Source organism: Acyrthosiphon pisum, chromosome A2 (assembly GCF_005508785.2).
Source record: "Acyrthosiphon pisum isolate AL4f chromosome A2, pea_aphid_22Mar2018_4r6ur, whole genome shotgun sequence".
NCBI lineage: Eukaryota > Metazoa > Arthropoda > Insecta > Hemiptera > Aphididae > Acyrthosiphon > Acyrthosiphon pisum.
The window spans coordinates 86,301,736-86,316,272 of record NC_042495.1 but is presented as its reverse complement, the minus strand read 5'-3'; the positions used below and the strand labels follow the sequence as shown (position 1 = coordinate 86,316,272).

The 14,537-nt window shown below is 29.2% G+C and overlaps 1 protein-coding gene across 1 annotated transcript in view; it reads left to right on the top strand.

Annotated features, from left to right (window-relative positions):
• Window positions 1-14,537, top strand: part of LOC100161620 (probable serine/threonine-protein kinase nek3) — a 131,583-nt gene that overhangs the window by 59,544 nt on the left and 57,502 nt on the right. Inside the window, exon 4 of the mRNA XM_001944931.5 lies at window positions 10,459-10,676. Within this exon, the coding sequence (XP_001944966.2) occupies window positions 10,459-10,676 (218 nt within the window). The remainder of the gene's footprint in view (window positions 1-10,458; window positions 10,677-14,537) is intronic.

Genomic DNA, 14,537 nt, shown 5'->3' with positions numbered 1-14,537 from the left:
TCTCGAAGATTTTATATGTTCAGAATCTATGACACTATTTAATCGCTTCAAAATAAATACTGAAGTCCTAAAAACTGATACGTCATCTTGGCAAAATAATGAAAATTACAAAAAAGCTGCATCTATAATTAAAAATATACCTGTTGTCAATGATGTTGCTGAGCGAGGGGTTAAGCTAATAGAAGAGTATAATGACAAAATAACAAAAGATGAAAGCCAAAAACAATATTTACTGCAAGTTGTGTACGACTATCGTAAAACATATCCAGACTCAAGAAAAGGAACACTAATGAAGAAATAAAATTGCATGTAATGATGATAAATATTATATTGACTGTCATTTGTCACTTACATAACACTGTTTTAGTCTGTTTATATTACATTTATTTTTTATGATATGAAGCAATAATTAATATAATTTTTTTTAATTATCAAATAATATTTACTCAAAATTTCTAAAATCGAATATGATAATTTGCCTTTTTACCATAATAAGTATGTTTATACATTTTTTTTATTTTCTTTTATTATTACCTTAATGAATTATAAGTTTATAATAAAAAAAGATCAGAATATAAATTTAAAAAAAATATTTATTTTAGGACCTGCGATTAAAAAAAACCAAAATTTTTTTTTCTTGAAAAATCAAAGTTTATTAATCTTTGGCGCTCTTGTGGCACGGGTTAATTATTTTCAATCATTCCCAAACTTTACAAAACTCATTTTTATCACTATCCAAACGACTTTGGCGGGTTTTATCTGAATAAATCAGAGATCGAAAAATAAGGACCACCCTAATATATACCTATATAGAATCTTTTTAAAGTGAACAAATAGCTACCTATAATAAAACATATTTTATCAACTATAGTCTATAATGCTAATAAAATAGTTCATATTTTCATACTTAACTAGTAACTATAGGATGTTATGATGGATTTCGAGAATACCGAGTAGATGTGATAAATAATGAATTTCATATAATTATACAATATAACATAATAATATTATCTTGTACACAATTTTACTAACTTACCAATGCAAAAATAGTTTTTAATACATTACTATATTAGGTAAAATGTTTTCATCCTCAAAGAATAATAATTTCGGCAAAACCTTTTATTTCAAAAAATTTCACTGATAAAAATTCTAATTAGCTGTTCGTTGAATGTTAATTATATTTATATTAGGACTAGGTACATATACAATTTTCATACTAGGTATCTCAAAAAATAACGCGATTAGATGTACCTATTATATCTATAAGGTGATTTTTTTTGTAAAGTCACACTGAACCTTTTCATTTTCAGGTAACGTTATATTATTATATACCATTCATATTGTATTTTTAATTCATAAACCAAAAGTTTTAACTATCACATGAAAGTCTTGGAACATTCGGAAAGTATACAGATGGAAAAAAAATAATCGTTAAACCAATACTTCATCTTCGTCCTACTCAGAACCTAAAATATTAAACAATTTTTTTTTTCCATTCAATTTTGTTTTCCCGTTTGCAGTTATTGTTTTATAAAGAAAATATAATTTTTTAGTGTTTTAATAATTAATGGACACTGCATACTTTGACTCATTTGAAATATTTAATTTACACAGATCGAATAAAACAACAAGAAATAATCCAACTTTATCAACCCAAACAAACACCCTGAGAATTTTGAAATATTTGTACCCATTCTTTTGCCAGAGGGCTTGGCATTGAGTAAACAATAAAAAAAACATGTAGGTAGTAGGTATAAGGTATATTGAATCGTTAATTTTGTACCTACTCATTTCAAAAATAAAATATTATTATTATATTCAAAACAAATTAAAATATATTTTTTGATATTTAAAAAAATATTTTTGTCTGCATCAAACAGTAAACACAATTGTAATGTAATTTTGAACTTTTATGAGAAAATAATAATAATATAATTATTATTAAAATAAAGAACAATCGTTTTAAAATTACATAATTTATTGATAATATAGTACCTACTTATATTATTTTTGTGCCAATAAAATGTAGTATTTATAGAATTGTACATAACATACCTAGTATTGTTATTAATAATAACTTACTATGTAAATAATATCAATTATGACCCATGAACATAAACATTAAATTAATACTTTACTTTATATTTATATTACAAATATTTGTATTTAATTTCTGAAATAACATTTATGTCATTCGCCTACAAATAGTAAGTTTTTTCTTAATAATAAGAAACTTGTATTTTATAATTGTAACAGTTGATATTTTACACTTATAATATAGAATTTCATATAGTTAGGAAATATCATATAGGTAAACCGTGAAAAATATTGAACTTATAATGTATACTTAAGTTTTGTGTTCGTCGTTCGTGTGTTTAGTCATAGAAAAGTGATTTTTTTCCTTTTAACTTTACAACTTTTTATTGGTTATTAACAGTTTTTTTAACCGATGCATTTTAAATTTTTACGGATACCTACTATTATTATTGACGAATTTTATGTTACTTATGTAAATAATATTATTTTACTCCTACGATTTTTTTTTTTTTAACGAAAAGCGTTTTTATTATTCTATGTCAAATTACTTACAAATTGTGTTGAATACCGCATCGGTTGAGTATTACCTACTCTATTAATTTGCGTGTTAATGCTGAAGAAATGTCTTCATTATGTTAGTGAAATTCTTTCTAATAGATTGAACAACGCAATTTGTTTTATTAGATGAAATGGAAACGTGCAACATTAAGCTTTTTCTAAAACTTCTTTTTCTTGCATTCTTCTCTTTTTTCTGCAGTTTTTCTTTGGACGATAAACATCAGACATTTTTCGTTAAACCGATTCTGGCAGTCTAAGCGATTGCATCAATTTACTGCCAGCTCTCCTACCACTAAATTATTATGTCTTAGGTTTGATTGATAGTTAGAACAAGCGAGTGTAGTCGTACCTAATGGACATTAAACATGACGTATGCATATGACTGAATATATTTAATTAAAAGTTTAAACCCTGTGTCAAATCCGACATAATAAACCTTTTGGTTTACAGGAACCGTATAGAGCAACATCACAGTTTTTATTCGTGTGATTAAAATTATACACCACCGTTAAGCATGATAGCGCACATACCGTGGTAATTAAATATTTTCACAAGATATGAGCAAACTAACATATTATAATACGTATTTATATATTTTTTTCATATCCCATTATTTATTTCATAATGGTACATTATTAATATGTGGTATATTGTGTTGCAGTGGTTCCAAAATTATTTCTGAAATGTTTACTGCATGTCTAGTATAATAGCATGCGGCCAACCATTGTTAATATATTTTTACCAAAGCTAGAAACTGAAATAATTTATATCGGCTTTTACAACGATTTCGGTTATTAGTTTTCAATTATTACGATTTTTTTTATCAATATTAGTTATCTCTTTTAATTATTTCAATTTTTATATCGGTTTTTGTTCAAAAAATTATTTTATGGTTAGGTCGTATTTTCAAACTTTAGAGAAATCTAAGAAAATGTAATGGAAAATGGCTGAAAAACAAATAAATAGTGGGAAAAGTATTGGCCTACTAGTTAACGAGCATAAACCAAACTATTTAATAATATCCCGAAGAGAACATGTGTCTAAAAGATCCTCAGGCAGTTGGTGACTTCACCTTCAAAAGGGTATCAAATTGTAAATACCTTGGAGCTTATATATTAATCAACAATAAAATAGCCACGATGAGATTAACAGGAGAATAATGACATGAAATAAGTACTATTTTTCATTAGTAGGTACCATTATTTAAGTCAAAGTTACCATAATGAAAATAAGAATTTATAAAGGGCTCATTAGAGTGTTAGACCTATAGTTGGTACCTACATTAATAATGTAGGCATCTACGAAGTTGGACGAAAATAGATGAATAGTCTTAAAAAAGAAAAATCTTACGTACAACCTGTATAGCACCAAAACGAGGAGGAGAATGCGTTATGAAATCATGTCATTACAACAATTGCAGAGTTGAGGCCTGAAGCCCATATTTAATAAGCCAGTTATAATAAGAGTTCTCCAAACCTTGAAGAGAAACTGGGCATGACTGTTTAAGATCACAATGGTAGTAATAATAATAAGTCACAATAATCAGACAAAAACTGTCGCACATTCTTCATATTTTATATCAGTGTGTAATGGGACAATCCTTCACATACTAAAAAAAAGGCTCTTAACAGAGATAACAATCAGCATAGGTATGTCTATAATAACCAATCACAGAGCAGAACTAACGCAACACATCGTATCATGGGCTTAGGGAAGAATTACAAGCATTTCCGTACATAAAACGAGCATCGCCAGTACGGCCAAGGATAGAGGAGGTCATGATGGAGATGACAGTAGCTTCCCCATGGCTGTAACCAAAAAAATGACTGAGATACTGCCAAATCCGTCCTGATAGTAAACACCCCGATCAACCGAATATTCGATACGTTTACTAGTCGGTACGGACCAAGGGCGGATACAGAGATCCTAAACGGGGGGGGGGGGGGGCAATCTGGCTATATATTTATAGGAATACATGAGTAAAATTAATTAATAGGAATAGTGAGGCATAGGAATCGTCTAATTATTAGTAGACATTACTTGTGTACAGAAATTAGTCATAGGTACTGGTGATTATTATGGGACTTACTGTTTTATAATACACTTACTTTTAATTTTAATTTTTAACTAGGTACCTAATGTACTTACATACATTTAAATATATGAAACATTCAGTATATATGAAAAATGTTTATTTTAAATATTAATACAAATGAATAAAATGTTTTAAATTACAAATTTTTTTTTTCTGTTATTTTTTGAAAAAATGTTTATTACTTCATCTATGTCAACATGTTCATCTCTGTGACAATGACTAATCGCCAATCCTGACAGTCTTTCTTCTAACATATTGCACCGCAGCCAAGTTTTTATCCTTTTAAGGGCGGAAAAACTCCCCTTTGCCGAAGCTATACTAATTGGAAAACTAGCTAAAATCTTTAAAAGTATATGTATTGTTGGGAACATATCTTTATCACAATGTTCTAATGATTTTAGAGCTATATAGTAGTTATATATAGTAATACATATAAAAACAAAATTATTTTGTTATGACTTATGAACGTTACGACGGTCGACGACGACGGACGCACTAACGGCAAGCAACGAGGCGGTAAAACCAGGGGCGGATTTACCCATAGGCCACCAAGGCACTGGCCTAGGGTGCAATATTTTTGGGGGCGCAATTTTTTAGTTAATTTTTACTTTTTAGTTTTTCATAATATCATAATAATTTTTTTTCGTATACAACTTGCATGAAACTGGAGAATGGCTCACGTAGTGACGTCGCAGTAACGTTTTAATTTATAAGCTATAATAACCTTGCCGTTTGAGTTTAATCCTGCGACCAGCGCGCGCCGCCACCGATAGAGGTTCGACGTCGACACTCGACGAGGCAGTTGCCGGCGTTGCCTATGTTAATGCATTGGAGATGGTATACGGGTGTGCGGCGTAAACACGTACAATATTGTGAATGGCGCATGCGCAAAACGCCAGCCAAGGCGGTCAAATATACTGCCTCGGGCCGCCGAGTACATAAGAACATTACTATTTATTACATTGTATATAACTGCTCTACTAGCTAGGTGGGGGACAGCTCACACAGTGCTTAGTGGAATGAATCCGCCTCACCCCGCACCCAGCATCACAATTAGAATACTGGAATTAATTCTGGAAATCAGGTGTCTTGATAAAGTAATTAATAATAATAAATATTGCAACGACGCGCGACGCTGGCACTGTCGCCCGTCTCCTGTATAGTATACTGCTCAGAAATTTGCTAATCGATTACGATTATGAAGACTAGAGTGCTCAGATAACTCAAGGCGCAAAATGGTTTAATTATTGTACAAGTGTACAAATGTACCTATGCAAAATTGTATTAATATTTATTTGTTTAGTTGGTATGTATAAATATAAAAATACCTAAATACAATTTTTATAGTTATTTTTAGTTCATGGGACATTACTCCCCTTCCCCCCCCCCCCGTGGGAGCACGCCAATGTACAGGGATCTAGTGTTGTAATGCCTAGGGACGGAAAAATTGTAAGTCCGCCTCTCAGTAAAACTATTGTAGTACGGCATAATAATTTAAAAATAGATTGACTTGGTGACTGATGTTATCGCAAAATCGTAGAATAATATAGCAAGTAATATTATATAAATTTGTATGTGTACTGTGTCAAACCGGCTCAAACCCCATAAATAACCGTTTGTACATAAAATGTTGCGCCTTGGATGCCGTGATCACTTTTATAATAAAATAAAAATTGACAATTTTCAATGGAAAAATAATTAAATGTTCGTGGTAAATACAATTACGACCCTCTGTCAATAACTTACACGAACAAAATTTTAGTCACAACTACAAAATGAAATATTTAATACTTTTTTTTTTCGTGAACGGGCGGGGGGGGGGGCAATTTCCCCTATTGCCACCCTTGTATCCACCCTTGGTACGGACAGTAGTATTTCTACTGTCACAATTCAGCGAAAAGATCCCCAGTTCAAGTCCATTTCTTCAATACTTCAACAGTTTTCAACCTCTCATCAAACGACTAAAACTGAAGACCGGAATAAACATCTGAAGCTGATGAACGACCGATCCAGTAACTAGAAACCACCCACTATAACACAACGGACCGATACGACCCCGTGTGCAACTCTTTGAGAATCGCCACAATCGGTCGTATGATCTGATCGCCAACGCCGGTGCAAGTATCCACAGACAACCGTCGAAAGAATCGACGACCGCAGACCAGGGAGCCAGGCCTATTACGGGTGTCTATACTGACTGCGTATCCAACGAAGACCGAACCGCCGTGGTACCCTGGGAACCGTCCCACCAGGCCTGGTAGTTTCCCACGGACGAATCGCCACGGGTTATCATTCATTAATATATACACGGAGTAATAGCGGTGGTTACCTCTTGTTATATCTGATGTCGGGGAATGGTATATATACCAGAGCTCCGACTTGGATACTCGATGCGCCATCAACTCCATATATCATTATGAGAGTTAACTAGGCGATTCAAACCGTAGTAAAGAACAATCGTGACGAAACGCGAGTGACCAATGACTGGCAAGGAGGACAAGTTCATTTCGATATCTTTTCTATCAAGGGACACTACACCGGACAACCTAGTATCGGAATAAATAAAAAGATATCTTTTTCAGGACAGTCACATTCAGTGGCGTAGCCAGGATTATGAAATGGGGGGTGTTTTAGGTATAGATTATAACCAAGTTTTTACAGTTTTCGTATATAAATAAATTTAGAGTTCAGAAATTGACTTGTTGCACTAAAAATTATCGAAATATGCAGTCAAAGTTCTCAAAACATGCTTAAATATATGTACTATATGTAGCAATATTTTTATATTATTTAAAAAAAATCATAAAACATATTGCAATTTAGGTAATAAAAACTAAAAGTTCATGCCATTTCATAAGACAAATTTATAACTTGCAAGCAGTCCCGAACCCTATAAACAATATATTTATTAGGAGGGAAAATGTCAATGGGAGGGGTTTAAACACCCAAAACCCCCACCTGGCTACGCCACTGGTCACATTTAAAACAAGTCCCTCCACGCGCGTCTGATTAGACGCTACTTATTTAAGTGGGCCTAACTCAAACTACCGATTCCGTCCATCATTGTACGGGAGTAATTATCACGTAGTCCTTTATAATGTGATAAAATTCACAGAATATATTTCGTTGATCCACGAAGTTATATTGTGTATGTAACACAGAATAAATCTTGTTGAAATAAAACAAATATTATACAGATTTTTGTCAAAACTGATTGAAAATGAATATTAATTGATAAGTGATAAGTGATAACTGATAACCAATAAATTAATAATATTGCTTAATACTCAGATAATTATTAAAAAATACGACATTTGATACTTCAGGCATTTTCAAATGAAATAAAATGACGTAGTCACTGCTCAAATTGGGAAAAATTAAGTAGAGGAGCTAACGATTTAAAAACTGCGTTCCAAGGGCGCATTTACTCAACACAGACCCGTGGGGGCCTTTCCCCCCTCCCCCCAAGCTCCTGCCTTATCTACATACATTTTGAATACCACTTTTCAGTGACACATTTTGAATTCCAAATAGGTATAATATATTTTGACAGCAATATCTTATATCTACATCTTACATTGTTACAGTAGAAAAAATAATTAATAATAATCTAACTGTTTATTCAATATACTAAATAGATAACAAAATTAATAATTATTGTTTTTGATTCAAAAGAGACCACATATTTTGATAAGTATAAAAAAATTTAAAAATTCAGAAATATCGATAAATGATAACCATAGCTGAAACTGATGACATTTCATTCGAACACGATTTAAAATAATACTAGCACACATCAGTATGCGTTCTTTAGATAATATACTTTATATACTTGTATATGATCTATGATCTGTGAACTACTGACTATATAGGCAAAACACAGGCTGATATTATAATTAATTAATAAACTAATATCAAAAATAGTAAAACTTGTTATATAATTGACATCAATTGAAATTCACATTTTAATAAAAATTATTTCGGACATTAGTTTGTACCGTCCCCCCGTCCAAGTAAAAAAATAGTAGGGGTACGCAAAAAATAAATAAAAATAGTAAGGGAGCTCCGTCCCCCTGCGCAGCCCCCCAATTCGAGCACTGGACGTAGTCAAAATACAATTTTATTATCTATGTAGCTATGTGGTTCACGCGCGTCACAATATAGGATATGAAATAACGATGGTCGCGAGTCACGGATACGTAGGTATAGTTACGTACTGATTTTTAATTCTTCGTAGTCAGATCGTACAATACATAATCTAATTTTAATTATGTATATGAATTGAAAAATAAAAATGTTTTGAAAATAATATTATATGTGCTTCATCACGTCATATTAGTATTATCTTAACTTTTTGATAATATATATAATATATCAGTTATGAAAATTATATATAAATATAAATTATATCATTGATTTCTTTAGTAATTATAATTATTATCTACAATTTTCAATTTTAATATTATACTAAAAGTTGGGCCAAATAGTGTTAATCGACAATTTTATAATGTATTAGTCAGAACTGATTAAACATTCTAGTTTTATTTTTTTTTTTATTGTGATGAAACATTTTAATATTGATACTTGTTGCAATAACTGAGAAAACGATTACTTTATTTTAGATAATCTATATATTCTATAATTGAATCTATTATAAATATTTATTTTGTTCAATTTAACATTCTGCTATTCTATGACTGATTTTAATAATCATTATGTTATAACTTATAACTCTAAAAGTTAGGTATTTTCCTAATATTTATGTATAAATAAATACGTAATATAAATTTATCGAAAAATCACTAGGATCAAAAATGAAAATAGTTTATTTGCATGTCAATTAATAAATTTGTTGTTTTAATTGTATCTTTGATTAAGAGTATACCTACTTAGAATATATTATTAAATTATTGATTATTTTTTAATGTAATTAATAACTTATTATTATTTTATAAAATTTTATAATCATTGATCACACATTCTGAAAATATAATTCCATTGGAAACTATATAATTACATAATATTATGTATTCAAATAGCTTTATTTTAATATAATTAACTGATAACACTTAACAAATTATGTGTGTGTACTGTGTACTTATAATGTTATAATCATATAGGCAAGGCATAAGATCGAAACTAATTTTTAACCATAACTCGTGATGTCATAAACGGTTCGTTAGTTTTAGTATATATTTTAATGGCAACAATTACTAGGGTTTATGTAAAATATAAAAATGCAAATTTCATGTCGGTCAACAATTTTTGTAGGAGCAATGTAATTTATTACTGCATTGACATAATTTTAATTAATGTCGGATAAAACCGGAACCGAGAAAAAGCGTAGTACCTATGTGCAGGGTATCAACATAAACGTACATCAATCAATTTCGTTCAACCACACTGGCGTAATCGCAACACGCGTGTATATATAGATACATATTATATAATATTATGGTGTAGATTTAGTGTGATATTCCCATGGGTGTCTATCGTATTTCGGGAGATATGGGATTATAGTGATAATACGACGTTATACGTATATAAAATACGTATACTTCTTGAAAAACAAGTGGCCAAGGCGCCAACAATTTCTTTTTGATATATTATTAGGATTGTATTTTATGAAACTCATATGATATAATAGTATATATATCGAGCATATTCGCATGTGTGATTGTTTGTGACGATAATGACTTGCGCTCGTCGTTAAAATCCATTAATTTTTATATATTTTTTAACCAAATTATGATTTTTTTTTTTTATAGACATAGTCCCAGTAACCTTAGCGGGATATCACCTTTTGACAGTTCGTGTTGTGGTGGAAATAGCAGCTATAATGATCTAAGCTCTGGAGAGTCTAGTGTTGCCGAGGAAATACCCAAGTACAGAGTGGTACTTCTAGGCGAATCTGGTGTCGGCAAAACGGCGTTGGTTTCGCAGTTCATGACATCTGAATACATGAATACGTACGACGCATCCTTAGGTAAGAACATTGGGTTTTTTGATAAAGACAATTTTTTATGATCGAACCTGAATAATACACACTGTTGCCCAATGTTATGATTTGTATTCGGCCCTAATCTAGGGCGTCGCCCATTTCTGTACAAAAGTTAACTATTTGACTATATTTAATACCGTACATTTTTGTACTTTAGTGTATATGACTTAAAACATTAAATATTATTACTTAACATAATAAACCTAGTTAACTAGACTGTAATAAAAATGTATACTTGTAAATTCAATAAACGAAATATTATAGGGTCAAAAATGGTATTAAAATGTAATATTAGGTAGGTACTTTAAGTAAGTTCGTTTCGCGTGATGATTTTTAAAATAGCAATAAATGCATGATGCTACAATTAATTATAAATACTTAAAGTATTTTCCATATAACTTTGTTAATGTATACTTTTAATATATTTTTCATCAAAGTAGACTTAACAGCGTAGATGTATGATTTTTGGGTGCGTAAAATATACTAAATTGTCGCAGTTATGACCCATTTCATTTTCTACTAAACCATGCAGTTATGGAAATCGTCGCTAATCTATTTTACCGCGTGCCTTTTTTGATGGGATTTTTTTTCAAAGTATACCGAATCTTACATATTATTATGTAATGATTAAAAACCGTAAATGAACCTTAAATGAACCTTAAATGTCCTATATATTTTACTATATGAGTCAATTTTTTACAATCGTAAACTAAGAGTAACTAACTTATTTTTTATCCATAGACGTATATTTATTTTATTACAGGAAACTAAAATGTAAAGTAACAAAATAATAAATATAGTTATTATTTTATTATTAATGCTTTAAAAAATAGATAAATGTATTTTGATGTTCCATTCAATCAGGAAATTATTTATTTATATAGGTATACCTATCTATATTCTAAAATTGTACAATTTCATATAATAAAAGAAAATAATATAATTTATTTCATAACTTAATATATATAACCCAAGTTCAAGATGAAATAATAATTCTGATTTAATATTACTTCATGTCTTCCTTTTATTAAAAGATCAATAAATTGCGATTAAATTAGTATACACAGTGTGGGCTGTAATATTTTTCTTGGTAAACCGTATATCTAAAACAAGAAAACTGGATCCCTGGGGGCAATGACCCACCCTGTATAAGGAAAACAGATTGAAAATTACCAGACACAGCCACATAGGTTTACGAACCGCAATAAAGTTATTATGTATCGGAAAGTTTAAAATAGGTTATCGTAAACATAATGTTGAAAAATATATATATTTTATTGTTATTTGTTTGTAGGCTATCACATGTTATGCATGATAAACATTGATTTAGAAAATTAAAATTTTAAATAATGTGTCTGTAAAATATATGCTTGGTACCATATTTTATTTTATTTTGAAGGTGAAATATAATAGGTATATAAGGTTATAGATAAAATAGAATTAAAGCCTACATGTAATATAAATAAGAAAAAAGGGCTAGACAAGGAAAAAACACGCAACGGTTAAAATGATTATAAAGTAACAGTTCTACAAATAAAATTGTTTGAAAAAAATTTCAATTTACAAAAGAAGTTTGAAATTTTTGTACCTACCTATTCGTCAAAATATAAACCTATTTGTTCTTATATCAAAAACTTATATTTATAAAAAACAGTAGGTACCTATATTAAAAATAATTAGGTACTATAAGTTGCGCGATGATAGTATACCTATCTACCTACAGTGATGTGTTTATTGTGCATGCGATATGTATTTCAATTTTCAGTATCTATATACTTGGTGAGCATTTAAAAACTATACATACCCAATAAACAATTAATAAAATAGTAATTTAAATTTTGATAGACCCAGACAGCAATTTGTTGTCTAAAAATATTATTATATAATATTATCATTATTCAAAATTCTGTCTGGGGAGCTGATTAGTCCAACCACACCAATCTTTACAATAATTATTATAATATCAACAATCTAAATATAAAATAATATATATAATATTATGCAAAATAAAATAACAAAATTATTAATAATGTTGAGTAAAATTGGTTAAGTATTAGTTGGTTTTTATTTTTTAACTGACTATTTTTATGAAAATCTCTCAGTTTTAGAATTATATGCGTTATCAAAGATCTCATTGCTTTTAGAATAATTTAAATGGCCTAAAAATATACCACTATGTAAAGTGAGAAAGTGTTATATTATATAATCATTTATGTAGGCACATTATTCAATACTTGTTGTAGTTGTAAGTGGTGACTGATTAATCCTGTATTAAATTATTATCTCATATTATGTGAAACATAATTTACTGTGCTTTGTCGTTTCGCTAATCTTAAAATACAATGTTATGAAAGTTCCTTTTAAAAAATATTCAAGAATTCAATACAAAAAAAAAAAATCTAAAATACTATTACCTAACAAGTTTTTCATCTGCAGAGATGTTCTTAAGTTTGTACTCAAATGCTCTATAAAAGTAACTAGGAATCACTTTAAAAATAAAAATAAATCCACCGTTATCATCTTGAGATTGATTTTCGTGTTTAGTCTGTTATCATGATAATGAACAGCTGAAACACTAATTAATGTAATTCAAATTTTAAAACATATTCTTTATAGGTACTATGCTAGAAAAACAACAAGTGTCATCAAATTAATTTTGTTTCACCATTTCCTCGTTTAAAAAATTGACTTTGATATGTAAACATTTTTTTAACATTGGTATTTTGGTACCTAGGTACACCTATTGGCTATTACCTTCCCTAAATAATGTATGGGCTTTTTTCCAATCCAAATATGAAACATTTAAAAATCAATAAACATAATTTAGATACTATAAAATGGGTTTTTATTTAGTTTTTGTAGTTCACAAAAATAATTTTATATTTATACCTCTATAAACGTTTATTCGTTGTTCTTAAATATTTTTATTTGGCTATTATTACATGATATTTTTAACTTTATTGATATAAATCATATGAGACTATAATTATTCACTACTATTTTACATACTCTGATACTGATTCAGACAATCATATTTTTCTTTGCTGAATTTAATATAATTTGAAATTTCAACCATAAGAGTATAAAAATACCTACGTGGTAAGTCTATGTGTTTTTAAGACTTTTGTCGCAGAAGATAAATCTCGTGGTCTTAGATAATAATATGAAAAAAAAAGGTGGGTAAGTGGATGTCACTCTGATGTACAGTAGATTACAAGTGGGTCACTGTATAATGGATGGTATTAAATTTGAATTCAATGATATAATATCATTGTATAAGAAAAACGATTCTGAGCGGAGACGGTATGTCAGTCTAGGTATAAGACATAATATTATATATGGTATTAAAAAAAAATTGACCTTTAATAGGTACCTATAATAAATTCCAAATTAATCATATCACAATATCCATTAGGTACTTATAACGCGTTATACAATATGTAATTTCGTCCAAATTTGAACTTAAAATGACTATAAAAGTAAACTGTGTAAATGTATTTTTTAGATTTTTTTGTAACAGAATTAATTACTTACGTGAAATCTTCTTCTAAATTTTCAATTCTTATATACAAAAGTTGAACATTTTATAAATTTTTAACTACAAAATAATTATTCAAATTAAAATTTGATAAATTTTGTCAAAATTCGATCTTTAAATGCTTATAAAAAAAAATTTTACCTATGTATTTTTAATATTTTTCAACTGATATTGTAACAATATATCAGGAGCTTTGTATTAAATTTTTACACTTTTTGGCTCACAGATAAACTTTATTGATATTTATAGAAAAAACTAAAATAATTGAAAACTGAAAATGTCCGTAAACAGCTCAAAAAGAAGTCAAA